General features: G+C 38.0%; 2 protein-coding genes across 4 annotated transcripts; both read right to left on the bottom strand.

Annotated features, from left to right (window-relative positions):
• Window positions 1-334: 334 nt before the first annotated feature.
• Window positions 335-1484, bottom strand: LOC104604020 (uncharacterized). Its single transcript, XM_010268231.3, has one exon. It carries the CDS (start codon window positions 1048-1050, stop codon window positions 466-468), a length of 585 nt encoding a protein of 194 aa, XP_010266533.1. The 5' UTR covers window positions 1051-1484; the 3' UTR covers window positions 335-465.
• A 4936-nt stretch (window positions 1485-6420) lies between these two features.
• Window positions 6421-18965, bottom strand: LOC104604021 (uncharacterized). Of its 3 annotated transcripts, none has more exons than XM_010268233.3 (6): window positions 18525-18965; window positions 17888-18404; window positions 13289-13483; window positions 9250-9279; window positions 8033-9142; window positions 6421-7161 (listed from the first exon to the last, which is right to left on the bottom strand). In XM_010268233.3, exons 2-6 carry the CDS (start codon window positions 18317-18319, stop codon window positions 6610-6612), a joined length of 2319 nt encoding a protein of 772 aa, XP_010266535.1. In that variant the 5' UTR covers window positions 18320-18404; window positions 18525-18965; the 3' UTR covers window positions 6421-6609. The 3 variants fall into 3 exon arrangements, with proteins under 3 accessions (XP_010266535.1, XP_088757339.1, XP_010266536.1); XM_088901213.1 differs by adding an exon at window positions 17539-17724 and having other exon boundaries at window positions 17888-18788; XM_010268234.3 differs by having other exon boundaries at window positions 18644-18774.
• Window positions 18966-26042: the final 7077 nt, after the last annotated feature.

Raw genomic sequence — 26042 nt, 5'->3', positions numbered from 1 at the left:
CCCATTGTCGCCTCAACTGAGTAAAGTGTAAAGTGTAAACACTGTCTGCAACTCTGCACACTGCAAAGTGCAAACCAGCAAAAGCACCTTGCAGGCTTTAAAAAGTCCAACTAAACGGCTAAAAATAAAGGAGATTCAAATGCAGCTTTTCTACAGTTCAGGGGAGTGTAGTCTGTGTAGACAGTAGACTCCCACATTACAATTCTACACATAAGAAAATTATTTAAAAAAAAAAAAAAACTACTATTCATTTTTTCGCTGAAAAAGAGAATCAAATCAGTTGAATCTTCGAGCTGCAAAGCTAAGCATTTTCGTCAAATCAGTCTGAAATGCAGATCAGAAAAGCCATCAAAGGATGGGAAGATTAAAAAAAATTATTAATTTTTTACAATTTATCCACCAAATTGGGATTCAAATTGAAAACCCAAATCAGGAAGATTCGAAGAAGGCAAAAAGGGAAAAAAATTAGCAATGAAACCCTAACACCGATCCATCGCTTGCAGCAATTGCAACCCTACAACCAGTCCTGGTCTCCACATGGTGGGTGAAGAAGTGCAGAACCCTTACCCTGCCCGCCATTATCAATCTCGACTCAAGCTCCAAGGTGGGTCCCAGCTGAAACCCATTATTAATGCCGTCGGCGAATGTGGGCAATCCGTTCGGTGGAGCCACCAACGGGACTGACTCGACGGAGAACGTGGCAGACATGTACTGGGTATGGCGAGCGTCGATCTTACCGGCGGGGATGAACATGAAACCCACCTGGTTTCCGGCATAGAGTAGCTGTAGCGAGCTGTCGTAGTGGGTGAAAACGGCGTGGTTAGGGTTTCTTACAGAGACGTACTGGGAAAAGGTAAAGTTGACGGTGGAGTTGGAGATGGAGAAGGTCGGGAGCTGAACGGCGCTAACGACGATCCTTGGGTCCTTGGGCTTGAAGAGGGTGAAGAAAACAACGAGGACTACGAAGATAAGAAAAACTAGGAAAACCGTAGCCACGATGCAAGATGCCAGATTCGTTCGGCTTGATGGAGGTCTGTCAAATTTGTTCATGGTTTTCTTTTTTTTCTTTTAATTGGGTAAATAAATGGGAGAGATGGAAAACCAGAAACAGATATTTTGGTGGTGGGTGTTTTATAGATCGGATGCAAACTTTGAATTCAGACTTGGGAGTTCAATTTCTGTGCTTCTCTCTCTCTATTATTATTATATTATTATTGTGGTGTCTGTTTGTGGACCAAAGAGGGAACGGGATCTGCTCCTCACTCGGGGGCGCCTCACATGCACATCCACCGTGCATTGGGAATCGGGAACATCTCCAGTACGGGAGATGTTCACAATGCATGGTACGATGTGCGTGTGAGGCGCGAGTGAAGCGTCCTTTGTGAGGAGCAGATGCGGTCTCACCAAAAGGGCACAAAGAAAGAGAAATGATGGGAGGGATCTGGGAGGAAGGTAAGGGAGCACGTGCCATCATCGAGATGAATGAAAGAGAAGTTTGAGACAAAACTCAAAAAGAATGGGCAAGCAGAAACAGGGGCCTCGTACTAGTACTAGATGGTGCAAAAGTTTCTTTTTTTGTGTTAACAATGAAATTTTTATGTTGATTATTGCTCTTTTATGAATTAATTATGTAATTTCCATGTTTATTATGAATTTGTCATCACTATCATAGTATCACCCTGTATAGTTTCGGCTCAGGATGAGGCTTATTTCAGTCGATTTGAGTTATCATCAGATGAAATGGGGTGGATGTTTAATGGCTCAAGACCTCCGATGTGGGAAGGATTTTCAGGTTTCAGCCTGAGCACTGAGTAGGGGTGTCAATCGGATTAGATTTAGTCCAATCCAATTCAGTCCAATGTAAATCCATTATAAATGGATCAGTTCCAATTTAATCTAATAAATATTTTGTACCATTTTAGATTGGTCTAATTCAATGTCTGGATCTTCCAATCTCTTCAGATTTATTTTAATTTAGATTGATTTCAACCCAAATTCAGTCTATTGATTCCTATGACTTAATTCAGCCCAATTCAATATAAATTTATTACAGATGGACCGGACCAGGTCCAATCCAATCTAATTAATATTTTGAACTGGATTGGTCCTATTCAACATATCTTACTGGTCCATTCAAATTGATTTTGGACTGAACGAGGTCCAATCCAAAACCGATCCATTTACACCCTTAACAGTGAGCACAGCACAGTAGACATAGCCACCCATTCGTCGCTCATTGTGGCTCCAAATCCAGAGCAAGGTCGGTCATGGGGAGACTGGATTTCCTCTTTCCCAGTTCTGTCGGTTGCTCTTTCCATCCTGTTCTTTTGCATTTGTCTTGTTACAGAGTAGGAGACAAATATTTCGGGCTCAGAAGGAGGTCTTGGATCTGAACGTTCAGACTTTGGGAATAACTCTCCACTCCACACCTCTGTCATTGTAACTTGTAACTTGTAACTTTTCCTCTGTTTTACTTCAGAAAACAGGCAAATTTTGGTCTTGGATCCTTTTATTTCAACCTAAAGAAGCAGAAATTACTTCACAAAATCCATTTTACAGGAAAACAAAGACAGCAGCTTAGAAGAAATAAAAAAGAAAAATAAGATATAAAATATGACAAAAAAAAAGCAAGGCAAAACGGATTATGTTGTATACCGCCTGCAGGTGGAGGTGGGTAAGTCAAGTGTAGCTTTGAAGGGAATTTCTGATGCAAGGTATAAACCAGCTGGTTGTTAAGGTCTCCTGCTGATCGTAGCGAGATTTGGAATCGAATCCCGCCTACACCTAGATTGAGGGATGTACTACTGGTCAACCCCCCGTTGTGTAGCCCAACCCAGGTTAGGGTCCGCTGTAGAACTTGTTGAGGTTGGGCGGCTTGGGCCAGGCCAAGAAAGAAAGTGACCACACCAAGCCCAATAACCAAGTCATCCAAGGCTTGCCAACATAGACCAGGACCAGTGAAGTAGAATCCAGTGTAAAATTATAATAAAATTTTGTTTTTGCCAATTTCAAGCTTCCCTTTTTTATAAAATGTAGATTAGGTTATAGATAATCCAAAGATTCAATAAGCAAGACAAACAAAATTCGAAGCAAACAGGGAAATTACTGAGTAACAACAGACTACTGACCCAGGAAGGCAAAAAAGAAAGAAACTCCCCTCTGTCCCAAAAGCCTCTCTGAGCTACCTTGTGAGCAAAAACATTTCCTTCACGTTCACGACCAACAAAGCTAAAGGAAACAGAGCTATATTAGGTCGAATTGGCTGGGTTTGATTCGATCGTCTCTACTCTACGGGAACAGAATCCATCACCAAGTGGGTCTGTGTCCTTTTGCATTTCTATCAAGTAAACAAAATCTATGGAGGACCAAAGCTCTCTCTCCCTCTTACAACATTGCAAAATGAACTCAATCCATCTAACATTGTCGACCAGAATAGCCATCGTATTGGCTAGCATAGCATATACACGGACAGAACATCTTCATTTCTTTGAGGTGTCATTGTTACTTACAGTCGTAATATCTTGGACTATGGCTATAAGACTATATTGCGCATCTCCCACGGGACCGGATTCCTTATCTCTTAATTTGTTCACATGGCTGTAACTATCACTTCCATCTCAAAAGATATCGAACTATCCTTCAAGAATCGCCTGACCTTTTACAGAATCACAATTGTGACAAACCATACAAGCTGATAACTCGATATCCAATATGACACAGTGTGACCCTTTCGTCTTGTTTCAAGCAGGCACCATATGGTGGCTCAAGAGTCGGGACCCATTAAGGATTTTGATTACTCAAAATCCAATATTTGGTAAACACAAACTAGCTTCTTTTCCAAAATTCATTCTCCCCGGAAGAAAAGGATATATCACTAAGGCCCTGTTCGCTTTTTGGTAAGTTATTTATCCAGGTAAATGCAATTACTTGGGTAAGTTTTTCTTGCGAAACACTTACCGGGTAAGTGCATTTACCCATATTTTTTTATTTCCTAGGGTAATGACCATTTTAGACATAAAAATCCATTATTAAAAGGGGCATTTTTGTTCCATTCAAGTGTTTGTACCCACCTAGGAGATTTGTATCACTTACACAGGTGAGTGATATCCAGGAAAATAAACTTTCCCTAATACCCACATAAATCTGAAAAATAAACATGGGATTCTTGGTTGACCAACTTTCCCCCCTCCCAAAATCTTAAAAAAGAGGACCCCCTAGAGGGAATGGTGATATGGGATTCATGTAATCAACCCCATATAATTGGCATAAGGCTTAGATGATAATGATGGTGATGATGATATAAACAAACCAAGGTTCAAAGTAACCGTAAGATGTATCATAATTTGCTTTGGATACATATGGATAGGGTGGAAATATATGAATACATTTGGATACATTGGAAAAACTCTTGCAAATCCCACAAAATATATCAATAATAATAAATTTAAAATTAAAATAGGATAAATTACAAAGACTCTACTATCTATACTCTATAGGATCATTGACAATTAGACTTGGTCATGGGCCAAGCTCTGGTTTGCCTTTTGCCAAAATTTGAATGGACCAAACTCAAAGTCCAAGCCCAAAACAATGTAAACTTGGGCCCAAAGCACAACTCGTGAACAGGTTTGGTGACAACTCACAATTACCCTCTGGAACTGTCATTTGCGGCAAAGAGCCTCCTGAACTTTCACTTTGCAACAAATACCCCCTCTATTAGAGTTCCATTAGTTAATTTCAAAAAAGATTCTCGTTCAGTTGTTTAAAATTTTTTAAATCCCTAAACAACCTTTTTTATTCATTTGAATGATTTATCATTCGATTGGTTTTCTAAATATAATATTGAAATTCTCTCGATTGCTCTAATAGATCCTTATAGATTTTATGTTGGAATCAATATTAAGGTGAAATGGTAAATGTTTCTTATAGATATAAATTTAAGGTTTCATTTGGTTTTTCTTAATTTATTGGAGAAAAGAGTGGATAATTTTTATATTTTAAGATGAAGAGAAACATTCATATCAGTGAAATGACCCCATAGTAGGGAGGTCTTTGTAATTTACCCATTAAATTATAACTCACAACATTGGAATTCTAAAAGCTTTTAAACATCATATAATAATTTTATTAATAATATATCAAACAATGTGTGAACTTCCTGTCTTGAATAGATCCATTTATGGTTCTTTTCTGTAATGAAAATAATTTAGAACATATAAAAAATCATTTACAATTTTTTTATAATTTTTATTGGCTGTTAGGGGTAACCTATAGAAATTGCCAAAAAAAGATATAAGTCAAATTTTTTTGACCTCTTATAGTGGTTATAGAATTATGGCAGCCACCATAAATCCATAACCGCTAGCATAGATTGTGTATATGTTTGGTTCCATGGGCGTTTATAGATGGATCGTTTATTGCTTTAAACGTTTATTTGTACAACTTTACTTTAAACATTTCTTGCTTTTGTTGTTTGGTTGGTCATTACTTTAAACATTTTTTACTTTCCACCTCAGATTAATACCCCATAAAGTATGTCACATAAGCATTTCATTTCAAGAAATGATGGGGTGTTGGGGGAAACGCGAATTTGACGTTTCCCCAAATGCCCCATGCACATAAATCAAAGCATTTCAAAATTTTAGTGTCTATTTGGTATATGTTTGGTTCTATGGGCATTTATAGATGAACCATTTATTGCAAATGTTTATTTGTACAACTTTACTTTAAATTTTTTTCACTTTAAATGTTTCTTGCTTTTGTTGTTTAATTGGACATTACTTTTAATGTTTTTTTTACTTTTCATCTCAAATTAACACCCCATAAAAGTATGCCACATAAGCTTTTCGATTCAAGAAATGCTAGGGCATTGGGGAAAATGAGAATTTGATGTTTTTCCAAATACCCCATGCACATAAATCAAAACATTTCAGTTTTTTAGTGTTTATTTAATAAACAAGACCAAATAGTGGTGTCATATGCAATAAATACCAATGCCTATGTGGCGTTGATGTGATAGCAATTTTTCAATAAATACCCATAGAACCAGAAACCCTCTTGACAAATGGTGAAATCAAACTGTAGTTTCATATACAATAAATGCCAATGCCTATGTGGCACTGATGTGGCAGCATTTTTTTTCAATAAACACTAATTGAACCAAACATAGCCGCATGTATCGTTTTCCACCTGTTTCATGTACCCATACCTTTGAAATATAGTTACGATATGCTCATGTTGATATTTTAAACCTTCAAAAGGACAAAAGCTAATTACTCATTTTCACCCTTCAAGGTCTCTGATGGTGAAGGCAAAGCCAAGTAGTTTTCTTAAGATGACTTTCTCTAGCAAAAAAAGAATGACGATGATGGCAACTTCAAGAGGGGCTTGTTTTTGTACAAGATTCTAGTCTCCAGAGCGTAACAAATAAAAACATTGACAGGGTTAAAAGAATGCGGCTTTCACAATAGAGAGTTAGAGACAAGCCCCACCACCGTGTTCATCCCAACATTTACTACTCGTGGAGATATGATACATACAATTTACAACAGCAGCATAAAAATTAATGGAAGTTTTTGGCCAAAAAAAGATGGAAACTAAAAATTTTCTTCACAAATTTCTCTCCATGAATTCCCAAATCCTCTCTTCCATATATATCCGGTCCCTAAGCCTGCGTGGCATGTGACGCTCATCTGGAAAAACCAGAAGCTCATATGGTTTTCCCACCGCAACAATTGCATTGATGAGCCTTGCTGTGTGCCGGAAATGTACATTCTCATCAATCATGCCATGCACAATTAACAATCTCCCTTTGATGTTGTGTACGTGATGCATCACAGAGCTATACTCATAACCTGCAGGGTTTTCGGACGGCAACCCCATGTACTTCTCAGTGTAAAATGTATCATACCCATCCCATGCTGTAACAGGAGCACCAGACACTGCACATCGGAAAGTATCAGGGAACCTGGCCAAGGTCATGGCTGCTAGGTACCCTCCATAGCTCCACCCATACAAACCAATCCGCCCTGCTTCTGCAAGCCCTTGTTTGATGAGCCATTCAGCCCCAGTTAGCTGATCTTCGGCATCAATACGGCCAATATTGTACTTGAGGTAGCTCTCAAACTTCATTCCTCGTCTAGCAGTTCCTCTATTATCTAGCTGTAAAACCAAAAATAGTGGGGTTGAAAACAATACTGAAGCAAAACTTTCATTGTAGAAAGAAAAAATTGGCATCCTTCTAGTTTTTCTTTGAAGTTTTCAGTCTCCCTGATTTCTTCATTCTTCCCTTCTCTTTCCATTTATTTTAAGTAGGAAATTCTATTAGAAGCATATTATCTAGCCAAAAGAACACAGAAAAAGGTTTATGTCAATGTATTCAAGGCAGATGCCCAAGCATTTTGGCCTACCTAGGGACTAGGGAGGTAAGAATTAGGGAATAGAAAGGAAACATTAAACTGTACAAAATACAACATATAAAGCACTCTGATATAAATATTTTAGCACACCATGAATTACATAGTTTGGTGGCAGCATACAAGCAATAAAGTATCAAAGCTATCAATCTGAAGCAGTACTCCAAGCCTGAACAGTAAAGTGAAGTGATGCATGTATTACAAACATTTTACAATAAATCAATAATAGGTCTAATCAGAAGTAATATGTTGAAGAAATAAAGTATCAAAACTAAGAAAGAACCTGACCCTCCAACTTTCAGCTCCTTGATCTCATTATACACGCTTCTTTAATGTCTATGCCTACAATACTGAAAACATGTAGATGTGTAATATTATCAACTCGAGAATATGATGCAAGTCACTATGCAGATTGGCTCCTAGGCATTAACTAATAGATGTTGTGTGATAAAGTAAACAACCACCTAAAGTACTGCCTATGCAGCAAGGATTTGGAATTGCCTAAGGCAGCCTTGACTCGTATTAGTACATTATTCAAACACCAATAGGGCAACAAAATTCTGTTCCTAGTCAATCCAGCAATTAGTTTCAAGGGTTGCATTTATGATAACACTGACCTTCCATACTAAGATGCCCTTGTTCCGTAGATACTGAGCTCTCATGTCTACTGTATTCATCCATGAGTCACAGACAAGCTGAACACATGGTCCACCATACATACTGATCAAGGTTTTGTATGGTGGAGGTCCAAATCTATTTACATCCGGCCTGTATAAAGCCCCATATAAGATTGTCCCATCATTGGCAGTTATCTGGAAAATCTCTGGTGGCTGAAGTGGAAGACTTTTTGATTGTGAAATGGTGGATGGCTGCTCATATAGAGGCAATATCAATCTTCCATCATGCAATGAGCAAAGTAACACCCTAGGTGGAGAGCTCAAACAATCATGAACATCAACAAACCTCTGTAATTGATGATCGAGCATAACCACATGCTTCCCTTTTCCATGGGTCAACCTTTGTGGAGCCTCCAAGGGGTGGGCCCAATCAGGAAACAAGCATGTGCAGTATAAATTAGATTCCAGAGGTCCATTGGCAGTTCCAATGAAATATATAAGTCCTGCAGCTTCATTCACACCTACAATTTGCTCAACCATCCACTGACCCTCCGTAATAGGTCCCAAGCAAGCTCCATTAAGGTCATGTAGATACAGATGCCTAAATCCTGTTTTCTCACTAGCCCATATGAATCCCCCAGAAAATAGATCCACTCCCTTGTCCAGAGGTGTAAAACAGTCATGTAAATTAATCCACGGCTCTCCTTCTTCTACCAATAAAATATTTCTTTCACCTGTTCTAATATCAAACTTAAGGATTTTCAATCTGGAATGAGACCTATTTAAAACCTGAGCTGTTAGAACATTTCCAGGCATCCAATTAACTCTAGCCAAATATTCTTCATCTTTGATAGCCCGGTCCTTTCCTCCACAAATAAGGTCCATCCAAGTAACGGCACCCCCAGAAACAGAAACCACTCCAAGCCGAACTTTGACATTTGATGTTCCTGCAAATGGATAGGCATGATCTTCCTGTGCATCTGAACCAACCGAGATTTTTCCCTGATGCATGATTCTGAAAAGAGGTATTTCAGATGAATCAACTTCTGCAAATGCAATATATTTGCTGTCCGGTGACCACCAGAATCCATTCTTTCTATCCATCTCTTCCTGAAGTCAGTAAACATTGAGGAACTGAAAAGAGATTTGGCTAGTATAAACAATACATAAATATAAAATAATAAAGGGGAGGGAGAGAGAGAGAGAGAGGACTTTACCTGGGCTATATATTCCGCAAGACCACGAGTCTGAAATAAAATGGACAAAAACAAACGTTAGATACTGAGGAAAAAACTTGCAAGAGCTGGCAATGATATTAAAAAAAAAAAATTGTAAAGGCTGGCCTAACACTAATATGTACATCCATCCATAAGAGGCATAAAACATAGTAGAATGAGATAGATTGAATAAAATAAAAATTTGAAGTTGAATCTTGTTAAGTGTGTGTCCTCTCTTTCTTCTCCATCCTTTTTTAAGATAAATAAAGAAAATTTTAAAACTAAAATAAAAGTTTACAGCTTAAAATGGTGACAAGAGGTCACCCCCAAACCAAGAGAAACAAAAAAACAACATAGCAAACTTTAAAGCAAAAATACAACAAAAACCCAGAATTTTTAAAAATTCAAAGAACTCCAGAAATCTGCCCCAAAGTCTTCTTTCTTTAATCCTTGAAATTCTGGCAGAACCAACACCCAAACAATCACTGACGAGCTGATCTGAGCCACTACCTCTTCCAAACATTTCTTATTCTAAAAAATTCTTCTATTTCTTTCCTTCCAAACTTCCCAGCACATCGTAAATGGAATGCAACTACACATCAGTTTGACCTTAGAACCACGCTGATTTCTTGGTCAACAGCCAAAGATTTCAAACTGATCTGAAATTGACCACCCATCCACTTCAAACAGCTTGAAGAAGAAGAACCATATTGGGTAAATGAAGCTGCAATGGTAGAACAAATGCATAATGTTTTCCTTTCCAAACAAGCACAGAGCACATCTGCTTGGAAATTGAAATCCTTGACTCTGTAGGCTGTCCTGAGTCAGAATGCACCCCCTGGCTATCAGCCAGGCAAAGGCTTCCACTCTTGAGGGCACTGGCTTCCCCCACACTCCCTGAATTGGATCGGTTCCACCATATTACTGATCAGAATAGAGTACATTGACTTAACTGTAAATTTTCCATCCTTGCATTCCTTCCACCATCTGATGTCACCAGCTGACAGATTGATTTCCATAGGTTGCAATTTTGGAGTCCACACCACAGAACCATTTGAGACTTCATAACATTCAGAATTAGGCACTCCCTTCCGACCCAACCTATACAACCTAGGACAAATCTCGCAAAACTTCTCAACTCCAGAACAATCATCCTCCCAAAACCTAATGCTAGACACACTCCCCACCCTCCAAGAATAATGAGGAACCAACAGAGAATTGAAACTCATTATCCCTTTCCATACACAAACCCCATAAGAGTGTCTTACTTCCTTTGAATCCCTCCCAAAAGTCACCACCCCATATTTACACGCCACTACTCTCCTCCACAGTGCCTCCCTCTCTCTTCCAAATCTCCACACCCACTTTCCCAACAAAGCTTTGTTAAAGACCCCCACCCTTCTCACCCCAAGACTCCCTTCTTTTTTAGGCTTACACACCACCTCCCATTTAACTAAACGAATTTTCTTTTTTTCAGCCCTCACACTCTACAAAAACTCCCTTTGGATTCTTTCTATCTCCCCCACCACTGCCATTGGAGCCTTCAACAAAGATAGGCAGTAGATCAACAGGTTAGAAAGAACACTTTTTATCAAGGTAACTTCCCCAGCAAAAGAGAGAAATTTTCCTTTCCAGCCCGCCAGCCCTTGATCTATTCTGTCTAGCACAGGTTGCCAAGTTGAAGCAGTAGCAGTCCCGGCCCCAATTGGAAGCCCCAAATAAGAAAAAGGGAAGCTTCCAACCAGACAGCCCAAAGCTCCAGCACACTCCTCTAGCACAGGATTTGGAATGTCTCCAACTCCAATCATAATACTCTTTGAAGAGGTTAATCTTCTCCATCTTTTTCTCTTCTAAATGTGTGATCTTTTTTCTTTCTCTTCTTTTTTTAACTGCTCTCTTGCTGCCTCTACCTGTTCTTCTATTACTCTTTTTATATTTGCTTCTACACAATCTCTAATTTATCTTCCTAAGTTCTCTCTTTTCCATGCTACATTAGAATACAATCATGGTGGTAAAAAGAGAAACATTGTATAAATGAGACCCCAAAGAAACAATCACATTCCTCTAAGCCACTGTAGCATAAGATAGAAACCAGGGAATCACAACATACGAGGCTTTGGTTTGGACAGTCACACCATATAAGGCTTAATTATTTTCAAATATTTTATTTTCACTATTAAAAAAAAAAGAATTGTTTGGTGTCCATGTAGTAGCATAAGCACATCCTATAAATTCTTTATTTAAGACCAACAAACTAAATCATGTTTTCTGTAGCATGATGCATTTGTATTTGGTGGGAAACTAGTGAAAGGTGTTTCCAAAATAATGGCTGGTAAATGGAACAGATATTTTAATCTACTTTCATGATATTCATGATACAGTGGCAGAATTTCAGATAAAAAATATGAAGACAACTAAAAACTTGAACCATTATTTAGAATCTTCAGCTTTCATATAACCCCACAACCTCTACTCAATTTTTTGGATGGCCAAAACCTCCTCTAGTCAGTGTGTTTCATTACAACATTTCAGTGACTAGAGATAGATTGGGATACAGTAGTTTTCCAATAAATCATGATGTACATCCTCTTATAGGCCATACAAAATGGTGGTAGTGGCAACTATAAATTTATTTATTTATTTTTGAAAGGTAAGGTAATTTATTAAAATAAGAACCGGTACAAAGGAGCCTAGGCCATTAGAGGCTGCCTAGAGCCACCACAAATTACAGATACAACCAGTTCTGAGATCTAAACAACAGACTCAAATTCTGATTTTTAAACAACTCCGATGCCGACACTCAGGACAGAAGTTTACCCACAGCTATCTGCACCATTTCCTCTGAAGATTTAGCTTTGCCCTGAAAATTTCTGTTATTTCTTTCAATCCAGATAGTCCAAAGCACAGCAGCCAGGATAGTCTTCCAAACCAAGATACCTTTCTTGCTGAGACCCTCAATCTGCCAACACAACAGCAGATCCTTCACAGAAATTGGCATTACCCAGCTGATTTCCAAAGTTTGGAGAAAATGCCTCCAAATGTAATTCAAGACTGGGCAATGTAATGCCAGATGTTCAGTAGTTTCTACTACCCCACCACATAAGCCACACGACAAATCCGAAATCTGAATGCCACATTTCACTAGATTAACTTTGGATAGACATTTATTTAAAGCCATTGTCCAGAGCAATGGCTATAAATTTATTTTTAATTATCAAAAAAAAACTATAAATTTATTTTTTAATCGACCTTTTTTGGATATGCTTAATGGGGTGCAAGTACCCCCAATATCAAGGTACTTCCATACTGGTAACTGAAATGGATTCAATTTCAGTAGCAACGGTAGTTAATAGTAATGACATGGCACCTTGACTATTGTCCATCAATACTGGTAATCGGATGTGGTGGAATATATATACTTCAATTTTTAGTATATATATTCCATGTCCAACACCTTGTCTTGCAATGATTTTATCATATTCAGGTGTTGTAGGTCCTTGGGAATTCTGTCCACATTAGCCCTTTTATTGGAACTTTTTGTCTAAACTATATTGAGGTGGCATCATTTTATAGGAGACTGCTAACCAGGTTGCTTATTAGTTTGCTTCTTATAGTAGAGGTGGTAAGCAAAGGTCCTCAATTTCGCTCAAATATGTAGTGATGTAGCAAAAACTGAATATCAGATTCTATAATACCTCTCTTCTTTTAATAAAACCAGCATTTACCTATCCAAAAAACTTCCAAATATTTTTCTCTATTACCTTTTACTGGATAGATAAAATTGACCTTTAGCATGATGTTCTGAGTCAGATAACACATTAACAAGGTGAACAGGTGAATCAATTCAAGTAGATGCCATGTGGCCACAGGTAAAATGAAGTATTGCTGAAAACAAATTGTAAAAAAAAAATAGGAAAACAAAAGGATGACTCATATTTTGTCACTTGAAACAGCAGTAAACAGAAGTGAAAAGGAACTCAGAGTTGCTAAATTCCTTAACCCAGATTGGGCAGAAATAAACAAGAAAAATAAAGCTCACCAGGAAATTTTCCTTGGCACCATATGTTAATTGTTTGGGTTCGCTGTATAACAAATTCAAAACATGCAGCTCATTGTCTCTTACATAGGCAAGCATATTTCCATCTGGAGAGAGATGTGGATCTATGATCGGCGAGCATGGTGTGCTAGGCAGCTTAAACTCTGATTTAGAACAGGAAAGATCCTGCAAATAAATCTGATGATACAGAACCAATATCACTAAGGAGGGAAAAAGACATCCTATAAACTGTTTTTAGACAACCATCTAAAAAAAGTCAATTAATCCAAGTAGGATAATCACAATGATTACCAACTACATTGCTGCAGTACCACATTAACATAGAAAAATTCCTTTTTATATCAGCTAATATAAATCCAGATTAAACCAAGTTATCAACAAAAATCAAACTAAAGGGCTAAAAGGAAAGGCAGCTTCCAATTGAAAAATATGCATTTCAACACCATACATTGTTTCTAAATGAAAAGATCACAGGTTTGAGTTAGGATAACTGCAGTAAGTACCAACTGCATCATTAAGAGTACCACACCATCCTAGAAAAGATCTCTAGATTAACCAACTAAAGGGATAAAAGAAAAGAGAGATTCTAAGTGAAAAAAAAAATGCAACCAAACATCATAGTTTTTAAGTACCAAGTTAATAGGTTTAAGGTAGGATAACAGAAGCAAGTACCAATTGCATCATAGAGTACCACATCAATGTATTCCCCACATTAAACTAACAAAAAAAGTAAAAGATGAAAGAAAAAGGAGTTTCAATTCAAAAATATGCAGCTAAACATCAAGTATAGTTTATAAGCAGGAAACTAATAGCCATCAGTTTTGTACAATTAGCAAAGGATTAAGTTTCATAATTCAAACAGGTAACTGTTTCAACAAATTAATTAATTATTCCTTACCAGATACAAAACTAGCTAAAAATAAAATAAACGATGGTTTTTTAATTATCGTACATTCATTTAACCTGAAAACCCTCATAAAGAAAACTCATTTCACACTATACAAAGATGGATAAAAAACTGGTCGCTTGGAAAGAAAGGTATCTTTGTAAAGGTGGCAAGGTAACTCTTATCAAAAGCGTGTTGGAAAGCCTCCCGACTTATTTTATGTCCCTCTTTTCAGTTCCTTCTGAGATTGCAGAGAAATTGGAAAAGCAGAGAGATTTTTTTTGGCTGGGTTGGAAAGACTCTCCCAAATACCATTTTGTGAATTGGGATCATATTTGTAAGCCTCAGTCCAAAGGTAGTTTGGGAATAAGACATATAAAGTCTATCAACTTTGCTTTACTGGGAAGTTGGCTTTGGAGGAAGATCATAACCGAGAAATATGGGCTAGGAAGCAATGGTTGGGAGGCTGGACTACTGCCATTGACTTATGGCTGTCGTGTGTGGAAAGGAATCTGTCAAGTTTCCACACATTTCAGCAGGTGCATCAGCTACAAAATTGGAAATGGTATAAGACTCAGATTCTGGTTAGAGCCCTGGATTGGGGATCACACTCTTAAAGAGCTGTTTCCAGCCTTGTATAATGTAGCAACAGACAAGGAAGTCTTGGTAGGTGATTCTTTTTTGCTGACTGACAATAGCATTTGTTGGACTCCTTTTAGAAGGGGCTTTAATGATTGGGTGCTTCAGATAGTAGCATACCTCCTTGTTCTGCTACAAAACCAGCATTTAAATATACAAGCACAGGATACAAGATTTTGGAAGTGGAATGAGTCAGGAGAGTTCTCAGTCAAATCTTTTTACAATTTTCTAGTGGGAGAGAATGAAGTCCTGTTTCCTAGCCAGGCCATTTGGGGGTCAGCTGCTCCCTCAAAAGTCAAGTTTTTTGCCTGGGTGGCAGCTTTGGAGAGATGCCTTTCCAAAGAAAGGTCTGTTTGGAGTCACTTTTTGAAGGCCCTGAACTTACGCTGGTGCATGCCAGTTTCAGTGAAAGCTCTGTTGGTGGAATGGCACATATCTGGTTCATAGTTTTCAAGGCGACGCCTAGGCGACAAGGTGCCCTTGGAGGCTCGCCTTGCCCAGTCGCCAAGCAGTTTTGTATACTGTCTTATAAAATACTTTCAATTTTTTTTTTTGAGATTATAATTATAAAATAGACATTATTAAACAAAAATATTCATTTTTTGTGTTTATAAACTAATTTCTTTTTTTATTTTCTTATTTGTTAGGGTTTAATAAACACAAATATTGCTAACTGCTGTATTGAGCCCTCAAAGACTTCAAAATCTGAACCAGTAAGAGTAAGGGAAGAATTTAAAATTGTCTAATCAACACATTTCTTCCACCTTTTCTTTTCTTATTTTCCTATAATAAAAAAAGGGGTTCAGCCCCTATATTTTTTGTTCTTCTTTTCCTATAAAAAAAGTAGGGGTTCAGCCCCTAAACTTTTTGAAGTTTCTTTTCTTTCTTTTTTTTTCTTCTCATAAATATATTGATTTTCTAGACTTAAACATGAAGTTTATAATTTTCTTATGAAAATTATGGATAGTTATTAAGGAAAGATGGTTATGGAACCTAGGGAACTACCCTAGGACATGTGGTTTTTACTTAAAAAAAAATCCATCGCCTAGGCGACTACGCAACAAGGCGCCCCCCTGTTGCCTCGCCTCGCCTTGGTGCCTTGAAAACTATGATCTGGTTTGACCAAGAAAGGGAAAGTGTGCTGGTCCTCCATTCCATTGGCAAATCTGTGGGCTGTTTGGTTAGAAGGGAACAATAGGACTTTTGAGCACAAAGCTTCTCTGAAGCCAAGGTCATCAATTTGGCTATAGGGGTTATTAGAAGTTGGTTGTGTACACATACTGTGTTTAAAGATGATACTTTTAATAGTACTTTTTTGAGGATGGTCTTTTCTTTGAGGTCCTTCTTTAACAGCTAGCTTCTCATTGTCCAAAGGACCTGTTTTGCTTTAATACAATTATACTTTACTTTTTCTCAAAAAAAAAAAAAAAAAAGAAGTATAAAAGCATATCAGCATCATATCCTATCTGGTTTACTTAAGAAACAAATTTGATATTTTAACTCTTCAAAACACAAAAAATACATTAATGAGCAAATCAGCATTTTGAAATCATGTCATTTTATCATTTCTGTGACGATGAAAGCATCAACATATGAATAAATCAATAAATATCAATTAGGTAAGAGAAAGGCTGTTCATCCATGATACCCAGATTCCTATACAAGAGTGCCTTCACGTCAGATACTTCAATGTTTAGTGTAAATCCATATCTGACACCTTGCCTAATGGGTTCCTTGTCACTGCATTATTTTTCTTCAATGTCTAGGAGAGACTAATAAAGCATACACATTCCAGCACTTTTCCTTTTTCATGTTCCATTGCTGGGAACTTGGACCACAACCATCAATTCCAAAAGGATAAAAATGGGGTGGAGAAAGAGAAACCCGAGGACCACATACAACACCAAGATAGAGCTCCATAAAGAAATTCAATCTTCTAGGATAAAGCTTGCAATGAAGCATGTTTATCTCTTGTACATGTGGGAAAACAAATGTAAGTACTAGTTTCTTTCAAATAAAAGTTACTAGGGAGGGAAATTTATGTAAGAAAGAATGGAATATGGAAATTTGTACACAACCCTACAAATTTCAAATAACACTGGAAATGGAGAAAAAGCAAGATACACTAACAGAAATTGTGCAAAGATATGGAAATATGTGAAAACATCAATTCCATTGTGAACCATGCAGACGAGGTATTTCTCAAATATTTCCAGGCATTTCAATTTCTCTACAATGTATCCAAACTGGGCCCTGTTGTTTTCCAAACATAACCGCAACATTTGCCATTTTATATCCTAGGAATGCTTGTTCCAGTTGGAAATGCAGTTTGTTTTCTTACCTTGATCAATTGGAGTGCGCTAAGTATGTAAGGATCTCCTAACCAATATATCCCAGTCTTCTACTTGACCATCCAATAGGTATAAGAAACCCAGAAAGTGAACCCTATGAAATGTCCCTCTCATCTACCTATTACATTCTATTGCATGGTCCAATAAGATAAAAAGTAGGTCTGGAAAACAAAAAAAAAAAGAAAAAAAAAAGAAGAAAAGACTTTTAGCTTATGACCCAGGTTAATGGGATAAGTTCATTCCAACCATCCAAAGCTGAAGCAACTACATGGGAGAAATGAAATTCAGTATCTTGCTAGAGTTGAAAAGTGAAAGACAATATCAGAGAGTCGTTTTAGTCTAGGTGACAAACGCACATATTGATGGTGCAAAAAGGTTTGCCCAGCTTTGTCTGAATTGTGCAGTTATGGCAACCATATGCTTAAGTTGAGGAGAATCATCGTAGCGGGACCCATTTATTGGTGGTCTCGATCCGCTTAGTAGTCCGTCATGCATATGGCAGAGCTGGGGAAGCCAGGTTTTCCCCTCTGATGCGAATATACCTTGTTAAACTCTCCAAGTATTAGCTACTAAAGTATCAAAAGGTCCAAAACAAGCACAATTGCCTCGTATATAATGAAGGTCAAAATATTGAAAAATTGCAGGACTTGTGATCAAATTGCCATGACTAATTGCACAATGAATATGTGAGATTAGAGAACGAACCCCAGCAGGCAAAGGCACCATAAGCATTTTCTTTTTGGATCTAGACTTGACCCATTCGTATCGTGTGACCCCCAATCCGCGCTCTCTTAGCCTCTCCCTCCTCAGCCTCTCTTCTGGGGATATGTTGCTCTCGTCGAGCCCTCCATCGGGAGGACTAAAAACCAGTTCTTGTTTACAGGTCCCGAGATCGAAAGCAAAAACTTTCCTATTCAAAGTGCCATCTGGACTGAACAAATAAGTGATCAAACTATCATCGGGACTGAAACTGATGGAAGAAGGAGCGACATAGCCAGGCAGCGGATACTGGACAATCTCTTCTACTGGGAAAAGGAAGCAATCGTCATGTGTTTGAGCAGCGGTATTATCAGTTAAAGGCATGTCGGAGGGGAATGATCGAACACGTTTTAGGTTCTTCCTCTTCTTAGATTGCATTACACAGCGATCAGCCTCAAATTGGAAAAACCGATTGCAAGATAAAAAACAGTCTTAGCAGGAGTGAATCGCGACTTCCACAAACCTAGAACGAAAAAGACGAGCTATTACTGATCAAACACGACCAAAGCTACGGAGGTCACGAAAGGAAAACAAATGGGAAAGGATTCAGAACAGAGATCGGTTCGAATTCCAAAGGTAATACCTGCTAAGAAACTCTGGGAGTGAGCAATGGAAGAAAATGAGAAGCATCAAGGAAGCCGATACCCGAAGTGGGATCGGAAACCAATAGAAGAAAATAAGAAGCATCAAGGAAGCCGATACCTGAATTGAGATCGAAAACCCTAGAACAGAAACACTTGGACATGTTTATAAGAATGAACTATTTACCTATCGATCAAGATAGGCAATAATGAGAATTTGTTGGAATCAAATCGTGTCTAAGAACTCGGTTGGATTGATCGATTGTGGGGGAAAGAATAATTAAGGGTCCGATATATCTACTTTACAAAACGAAATCTCGTTATTTGTCGAAACCGTTCTGGGATCAAAATGGGGTTGGCCGATATTACTCGGGAGAGGAGAGAGAGAGGATCAGGGATCTAGCAGAGGTCTGCAGTTCTAATCTTCAACCCTTTCTTCATTCGGTCATTCCTGTAATGGAAACTACGGTTTTTAGGAGATGGAAACTACTGTTTAATTTAAATACTACAAAAACAACGACAACTTGTATTAATTGCATGTATGTCCTTCTTTATTTAAATAATACTACCAATAGTCACCCATGCATGTACAATTATCAAAAAACGCCAAGAAAAATAAACAATAAATGGGGTGTTTCATTTCATGTTTGTACTTCTGAAATCGGAATGATCGGATATCGTATAACCAAAAAAGAAATCCGATTATCGGATATCGTACGGGAGGCAAGCTGATTTCTTCCCAATTCAATCCATATCCGAATTTCATCGGTTATTGATGTACAATTCGGCCGGTTTTAACTGTTAACGATCTTGCCTCTGAGCTGGGTGGCGGGGGACCTGAAACGGAGGGAGTGAAGAAGCTCCGGGGAGAACCCGGCGTAAGGGCTCTGAAGCTCAAGTTAGAGTCTTTTCAAAGGCAAGATAAGCCAGATAGCGCAAAAGTTAGCATACCTCGTTCTTGTGGGGTAGGAGCCTTTTATAACCACCTCGCGCACTCACTTCCAGGCTTCTGTCAGATCGGGCATGATTATTTCTGAGCTCCCGCCAGTTCGGATGTCACTTCCTCTGGTCGGACAGAACCGCCACTACTCCTTTTGTTGGAGCCGTCTCTGCGGCTAGTAACGACGGTGGCAGGTGGCGGTAGCAGGAGGCCGTTTGAAGTGCGGCTGTCAGGCGTCAGATCCCAAATCAGTCAGGTGCGCCGCCCTCGGACGTCCTTGGTGTCAGGTACGTTTGGTCAGCCTGGTGTTTCGGAAGCGAAGTGCTGGAGTGGCGAGCGAGATGTCTTGAGCTCGGTTTGGGGAGGGTTCCGAACTGCCATGGGTCAGCTCGGGTCACAGCTTTGCGAGGCTCGGGGCCCGAGGTAGTTCGAGCTCCTTGCAGGGAGCTTGGGTTCTCAGTAGGGAGCTCGGGATCTTAATAGGGAGCTCGGACTCTTGGTAGAGCGGTCTGGAGTTCGGGCTCGGTAGTGAGCTCGGACTTCGTTACTTTTGGTGCTCGTTTTGGGTGCTCCGCTGTCTCGAGTTATTTGCTTTTGCCACGTGTCGGGTGATTGCGAGGTTGGGCCAAATTTCCCTTCATCAGTTATCGAGCATTTTCTTTTTTATTTGGGTTAATTATTAAAATATCCCTTTTATTTAGTAAATTTTCAAAAATTTAACCTATTATTTGAAAATTTATTTAAAATACCTTTAAGTTTTTTAATAATGGCCATAATCGTTAAATATTAACAGAAAAAAAAAAACAAAAACAAAAACAAAATATCCAGTTTCTCTTCCATTATTTCTTAAAATTTTAAAATAAAACCCCATTCATAAAAAAATTCTCATGGATTCTGGTTTGTTGGCCACCTCCTGTGACTTTGATGGTGGCTGTATTTATTTGTTATTTCTGAGAACACATTACATTTGAGCAGTAATGGCGTAGCCATCTCTATTCAAGCTTTGTTAATATATTTTGTGTTCTCTCTGATATTGGTGGCTTTGTTTATCTCTCTATTTAGTTGCTACAGAGATGTAACAAAGTATGGTAATGCGGGGTGGTGGGGGAAAGAGGCATTGGTGGAGTGAATATAGTAGGAAATGAGATATAGATGAGAGTTTGATCCGATTCAACACAAAATTTACATACCAGAAACCAGTTTCTCTGCGTTTGGATATTACTCGTTTTACAATTTATGGCTAAACTTGAAAGTGATTCCTTTGAATCTGAAGTTGGAAAACCTTTTACTAGATATGCAACATCAGCATACTCACGAATCCCTTTCTCTGATATGCAACAAGATTTAAGAGTTTCTATACAAACACAAACACCCGGTTGAGCACCATGTGTATGGTAAAACCCCGTACTCAACTGGAGCCACAACTTCAACCTATATTTGACATGGGATTGCTCCCACAAGTCACTCTGATCTTTTTCCTATATAGATTACCAAATCCAGTTTAAAGACCAAGCTCTTCACAATCCTTACCCCCCTGTTCCAGCACTACGAGGCTAGCTATTGATTCAGCTCACCTTCAATTCTGGAGACTCAATTGGGCCTTCAACGAAATTCTTCCCAATCTGAAGTGGTCTTGGAAGAAGCAAAGAGGCAACTCCTTGGATAAAATGAAACAATAGTGGTCCTTTGAAACTGCTCAAACTACTCGACGGAAGAAGAGGAAATTTTAAATTTAAGTAGGTTGAAAATACAAACCTAAGTAAATTCATACAAGTTAACACGCTGTAGGGGATTGCAAATTTCAGACACATGTGATGGCATGGGATTTCTAATCCCAATTTAACCTAAGGTTCTGAGAAAATATTGCTGTTGGGTTTTATTTTGAAAATTTAAAAAATAGTGAAGGGCAAAATCGATAACATTACATGCGAACGGATTTTAATGGCACGCTGATAGTAAGAGAGGATACCTTTAGGTAATTTTTCAAACAGCAGGATAAGTTTTTGTTATTTGCTAAATCATAGGGATACTTAAAGTATGTAGGTAATTTTTCAAACAGTAGGATAAGTTTTCGGCCCTGCAAATCTCAGCTCTCCTATGAGAGCGGGTATGACATGCAGGCTAAAATTATTTCTCAGAAATTTGAAGGAGAAGTTTCCAAAAATTGCACTCATGCAATCAGTTATCGTGATGCTCTCCTTAGGAACCCGCATCAGTTGTGCATGGTTGAATCTCATTGGAAACAGTCATAAGTGTTACCCCTGAGAGAGGAAGCAGTCATAAGTCTTTAACGAACTCAAAAGCTTTCTCCTGTTCAGGCCTATCGGAAATAGAATTACTAGCACAAGTGGAGTCTAGCAAGGCTAGAAGATCATTGAACAAGGTTTTCCGTTTGGAGGCTGGCCATGGAGAGAAGACGAATAAGGCAGAACCGCAGGCTCCTCTTTACTCAAAACTGCTCGTGCCATCAACATGGATGAGCTTAGGAAAGAAAAGAAAGTGGAAGAGCGCTGGGCGTTATGTCACTATGCCAAGATATTGGGTGAAGCTGAACCTTTCAGTGCTATACTTGAGAAAGCTAAAGCTTGGAAAGTTGACAACAAAACAAAGATTCAATCAATTGGTAATGGTTTCTACCTGTTGTCTTTCTCATCTCTTGCTGACTATAATAAGGTTATTAAGAATGGCCCATGAATGGTCAATGGGAAATATCTGGTCACCTTCCTGTGGAGACCTGGCTTTAATCCTCTCAAAGCGTAGATTGAAACTGTTGACCTTTGGATTAGATTGCCAGGTCTGCCACTGGAGTGCTGGAATAGGGAAAATCTTGAATTGTCCCGGACTGTTTTTTCAAGGGTTTGTGTTAAGTTCAATCTCAATGGATCTTTTGTCCTTGATATTCCTCTTTCAGGTGAAGGGGATGAAAATACTATTAGAGCTTTTTATGAAAACATTTTTGACCTTTGTATAAATTGTGGATGGAGAGGGCATAAGGCATTCGAATGCCCAAAATCTCAGAGAAGTAATCAAGATGAAGGTTGGATCTTGGTTAAACAGCGTAAGTTTCAAATGTTCTCAAGAACCCTCCCCTCCCCCCCCCCCCCCCCCCCAAGATAAAAAATTTTCAGGTTTTGAACACTCAAAAACAAACAACTGGATCGGCAAGCAAAATTTCAAAGGACTGTTCGTTCTAGAATCCATTCCAAAATCTTTAAGATTGAGCCTTGGAATAGTTTTCAACCAATCCAGCGTTGGATCCCAAAAAAAGGTAAAAGAACAAATTACACAAGCAATGGTTTCCAATACCCCAGATATCCTTCAAATTACAAAGTCAATAAAGATGTAAATGCACAAAAATTATGAATCCCAAGATGGGGATCTGAGAAAGACTTTGAAGGAGAGGGAAATGAAGCTGATGAAGATGCTGATGATGATCTAATGGATGAAGAATAGGAAGAAAATGTTCAAGCCAATATTGAGATATTGAATGTTGAAGAAAATGTTATAAAAAAAAAAAACCCATGACAGCAGCTGCAAGGAAAAAATGATAGAAGATTTGGACAGTATGGGTCTTGGAAATAGTTTAGTTCTCAAAATGAATATTATTAATTGGAATGTAAAGGGGCTGGTAGGCCCTGTTTGCAAAGACATGTTAATTTAATTGAATCTCATAGGCCTGCTATTTGTTTTTTTATTGAAACTAGAGTTAATCCAATCCATACAAAAAAAAAAAATAGTTAAAAAATTCAGTTTTGATGTTTAAGATAGAAGCTATCATTATATTGAAATAAAGAATTCTTTTTTTTTAATATTTTTCCAGGGAAGCCCACCTATCTGTTGTCTTAACTTTTTCATTACATTGAAATACCTCCCTCTCTCTCTCTCACAGGCGTAGGGGTGAGCATTATTTGGTTAAAACCAAAATACCAAATCAAAAATTCCGGTTTCAGTTTTTTTTTGGTTTTTGAGTAATTTGGTTCAGTTATTTTGGTTTTCAATTTTGGTTTTCAAAATTACAAATTCGATTAATCGAAAAAATGAATTAACTGAAATTTATTATATAACAATATATAACATTTAATATATAATATGATTTATATTTATATATTAATATATTATATATAATGTATTATAATAAAATTCAATTTCATAATATATTATAGGTTATAATATATAATATTATATATATATATATATTAATTAAAATCGATTTTTAACCAAAATAACCGAAAACCAAACCAAAAATTTCGGCTTTGATTATTTTAGTTTTCTTGTAATTTGGTTTCGGTTCAGTTTTCATTTTTTATTTTGGTTTTTAAAATTTCAGTTGTAAATCGAATGCTCAACCCTACTCAGGTGATAAAGGTAGTCGGCAAGCCACATATTGACACAACTATCAATCACGGGTTATTCATAAAAGAAGAAAACCAGGCATGCCAGACATTATGAGCGATTTTTACCAAGCCGACTTCAATAAATTGGATTTTTCAACTGGGTTCTTAAAGACAACGAATGAAAATATGATGTTTGCACGTTGCACCTGAATCAATTTGGCAAGATAATAGATTATTACTTTACTAGTCGATGATTCCCCCTTGGAGGAGTGTTTTTTAGTGCAAAGGTAATGAGCAATTTAGTCAATCGAATTCGAATAGTCTTTTATTTAATAGGTTTCGAATTTGAATCAAGTCATATTCGATTCAAGTTCACTCCGTTTATAGGCCTACAAACCTCAGCCTGATTATCGAGTCTATTTTTTATCCTAAGCCCAACCCTATTATAAAGCTCATAGTTCAAAGCCTGGTGTATGTTATATAGTATCTTAGTGATGATGCACGATCTGGTGCTCCTTGTTGGCGGATAGCTTAAACATCGGACTGAGTAGGTTGCCTAACCGAGCTATAAAAAAGATAACAATGTCCAATAAAGAAAGAGAGCTAGAGTGCTTAGAGAGCTAAATCATGTGTACCTTATGAGGTTGGAGGTGAGGCCTTATATAGGCGGGTTGTCGTGAGCCTCATGAAACATATTCGGGATCTTCGGCTTGTTTGATTTAGAAGTGGTTTCATGCTTGAAGATGGACTCTGTGTAAGCGGATAGGGCTTATCCAGGTGCACCCAGAGTGGGCGGGTTGATAACCAGCTCTTTTGATGTGGCATCGTGATCCTAGGAAAGTCGGAGACGATAACTCGCTTACGAAGGAGGTCACCTAGTAAGTCTCTAGCTAAACTTAAGTTAGGTCGGCAGAAGCAAGTCGCCTCTCATGTCGACCTGACATCTTGTCGGGGCCAGGGTAGTCTAGTGGAAGCTAGTCGCCACCGACCTAAGGTCCCATCTAGCTATTCGTAATTCATTCTACCAGGGTGACCCCGAGGTCACTAATGCAATTGTGAAGTGTCTAAGGTGATGTGCTTGCATAGTGTTGTGGTGTCACCCAATTGTTCTTCGATGCCACGTGTTGTGATGTCATTTGGGGACCAAATTACCCCGACGAGGGAGTAGTTATAACTTGAGGTGATTTGGTTTATTCTCTATCCTTGTTTGTGGTCCAATCAATGGTTCGAGATTGGGGTGGTCTAGTCAATCCGGCCTAGGCACAAGGTAGTGTATCGGGGATGTGTGGATGCCATGCAACTATTAGGTCGCGCAGACGTAAAAAACGCGCTAAATTGATTTCACCTCGGAATACAAATCGTTGCACCCCTTGCGAACTATTGGATCCAACCGATCTCAACCATCCATAGTTCGATCCATCCATCTATAAATAGGACCCTTGGGAGCCCATTTTTTCCTGTCCCTATCTTTGTAGTTCTTGGTGAGATCATAGAGCTCGACATTATTGGAGTGCTCGGTGTTGTTCGCAAGGTCAGTCTATTGTTCTTAGGTGATCATTTCCCTTAGCTCCATTTCATTCATAATGTGTGGTTCTCATAAGAGGGCGTCGTCTTCACATAGGGTTAAAGCATCATACCAGTTTGGTCCTTCCAAAGCTCTCTATTTATAACATCTATGAGCTCATTGCCTAGTATAGCATTCAGAATGAGTTCGGATACTCTCTTCCTCTCGAGGGGTACCGTGGGAACACAGGGACAATGAGATCATTGTCTTCAAGGAGGCCTTGAAAGCAGGTCTTTGGTTCCCCCTTCATCCACTCATCCCCGAGGTGTTGAACTATTACAACATTAATTTATTAATACTCTCTCATTTTGTTTTATTATTTTTAAATTAATTTGTTATTATTTAATAATTAATATATTAGTATTTTGTTTTACTTAATTATTATTATTTAATAAATGATATTTTCATTATTATTATTATTTTATTAATACTTTGTTAATAATTTATTATTTTATTATTAACATATTACTATTATCTTATTATTAATTTAATAATATTTTATTATTTTATTAATATTAGGATTTGAACTTTGAAGGGTGTTTTTTTTTTTTGATAAGTTCTTTACTTTTTAACATACTTTGGAATGGGAATAATTCCAAGCAATAACTTTCATGGGTCCACTCAGATTCATCAGATTCATCAGCTAATTTCCTTTTTCTTTTTATTGCAGCCAACATCCTTA

Source organism: Nelumbo nucifera, chromosome 3 (assembly GCF_055504915.1).
Source record: "Nelumbo nucifera cultivar China Antique chromosome 3, China Antique-T2T, whole genome shotgun sequence".
Lineage (NCBI taxonomy): Eukaryota > Viridiplantae > Streptophyta > Magnoliopsida > Proteales > Nelumbonaceae > Nelumbo > Nelumbo nucifera.
Note: the sequence above shows the minus strand (reverse complement) of the source record. Positions and strands in the feature narration are given on the sequence as shown.

Bases quoted from the DNA above. Each gene is read 5' to 3' on its own strand.
- LOC104604020 (XM_010268231.3), bottom strand. From the start codon at position 1,050: ATGAACAAATTTGACAGACCTCCATCAAGCCGAACGAATCTGGCATCT.
- LOC104604021 (XM_010268233.3), bottom strand. From the start codon at position 18,319: ATGCAATCTAAGAAGAGGAAGAACCTAAAACGTGTTCGATCATTCCCC. The intron at 9,143-9,249 runs GTAAAGTCCTCT...TACTGACTTCAG, and splicing joins TTGCGGAATATATAGCCCAG to GAAGAGATGGATAGAAAGAA. The intron at 7,162-8,032 runs GTCAGTGTTATC...TTGGTTTTACAG, and splicing joins AGGGCATCTTAGTATGGAAG to CTAGATAATAGAGGAACTGC.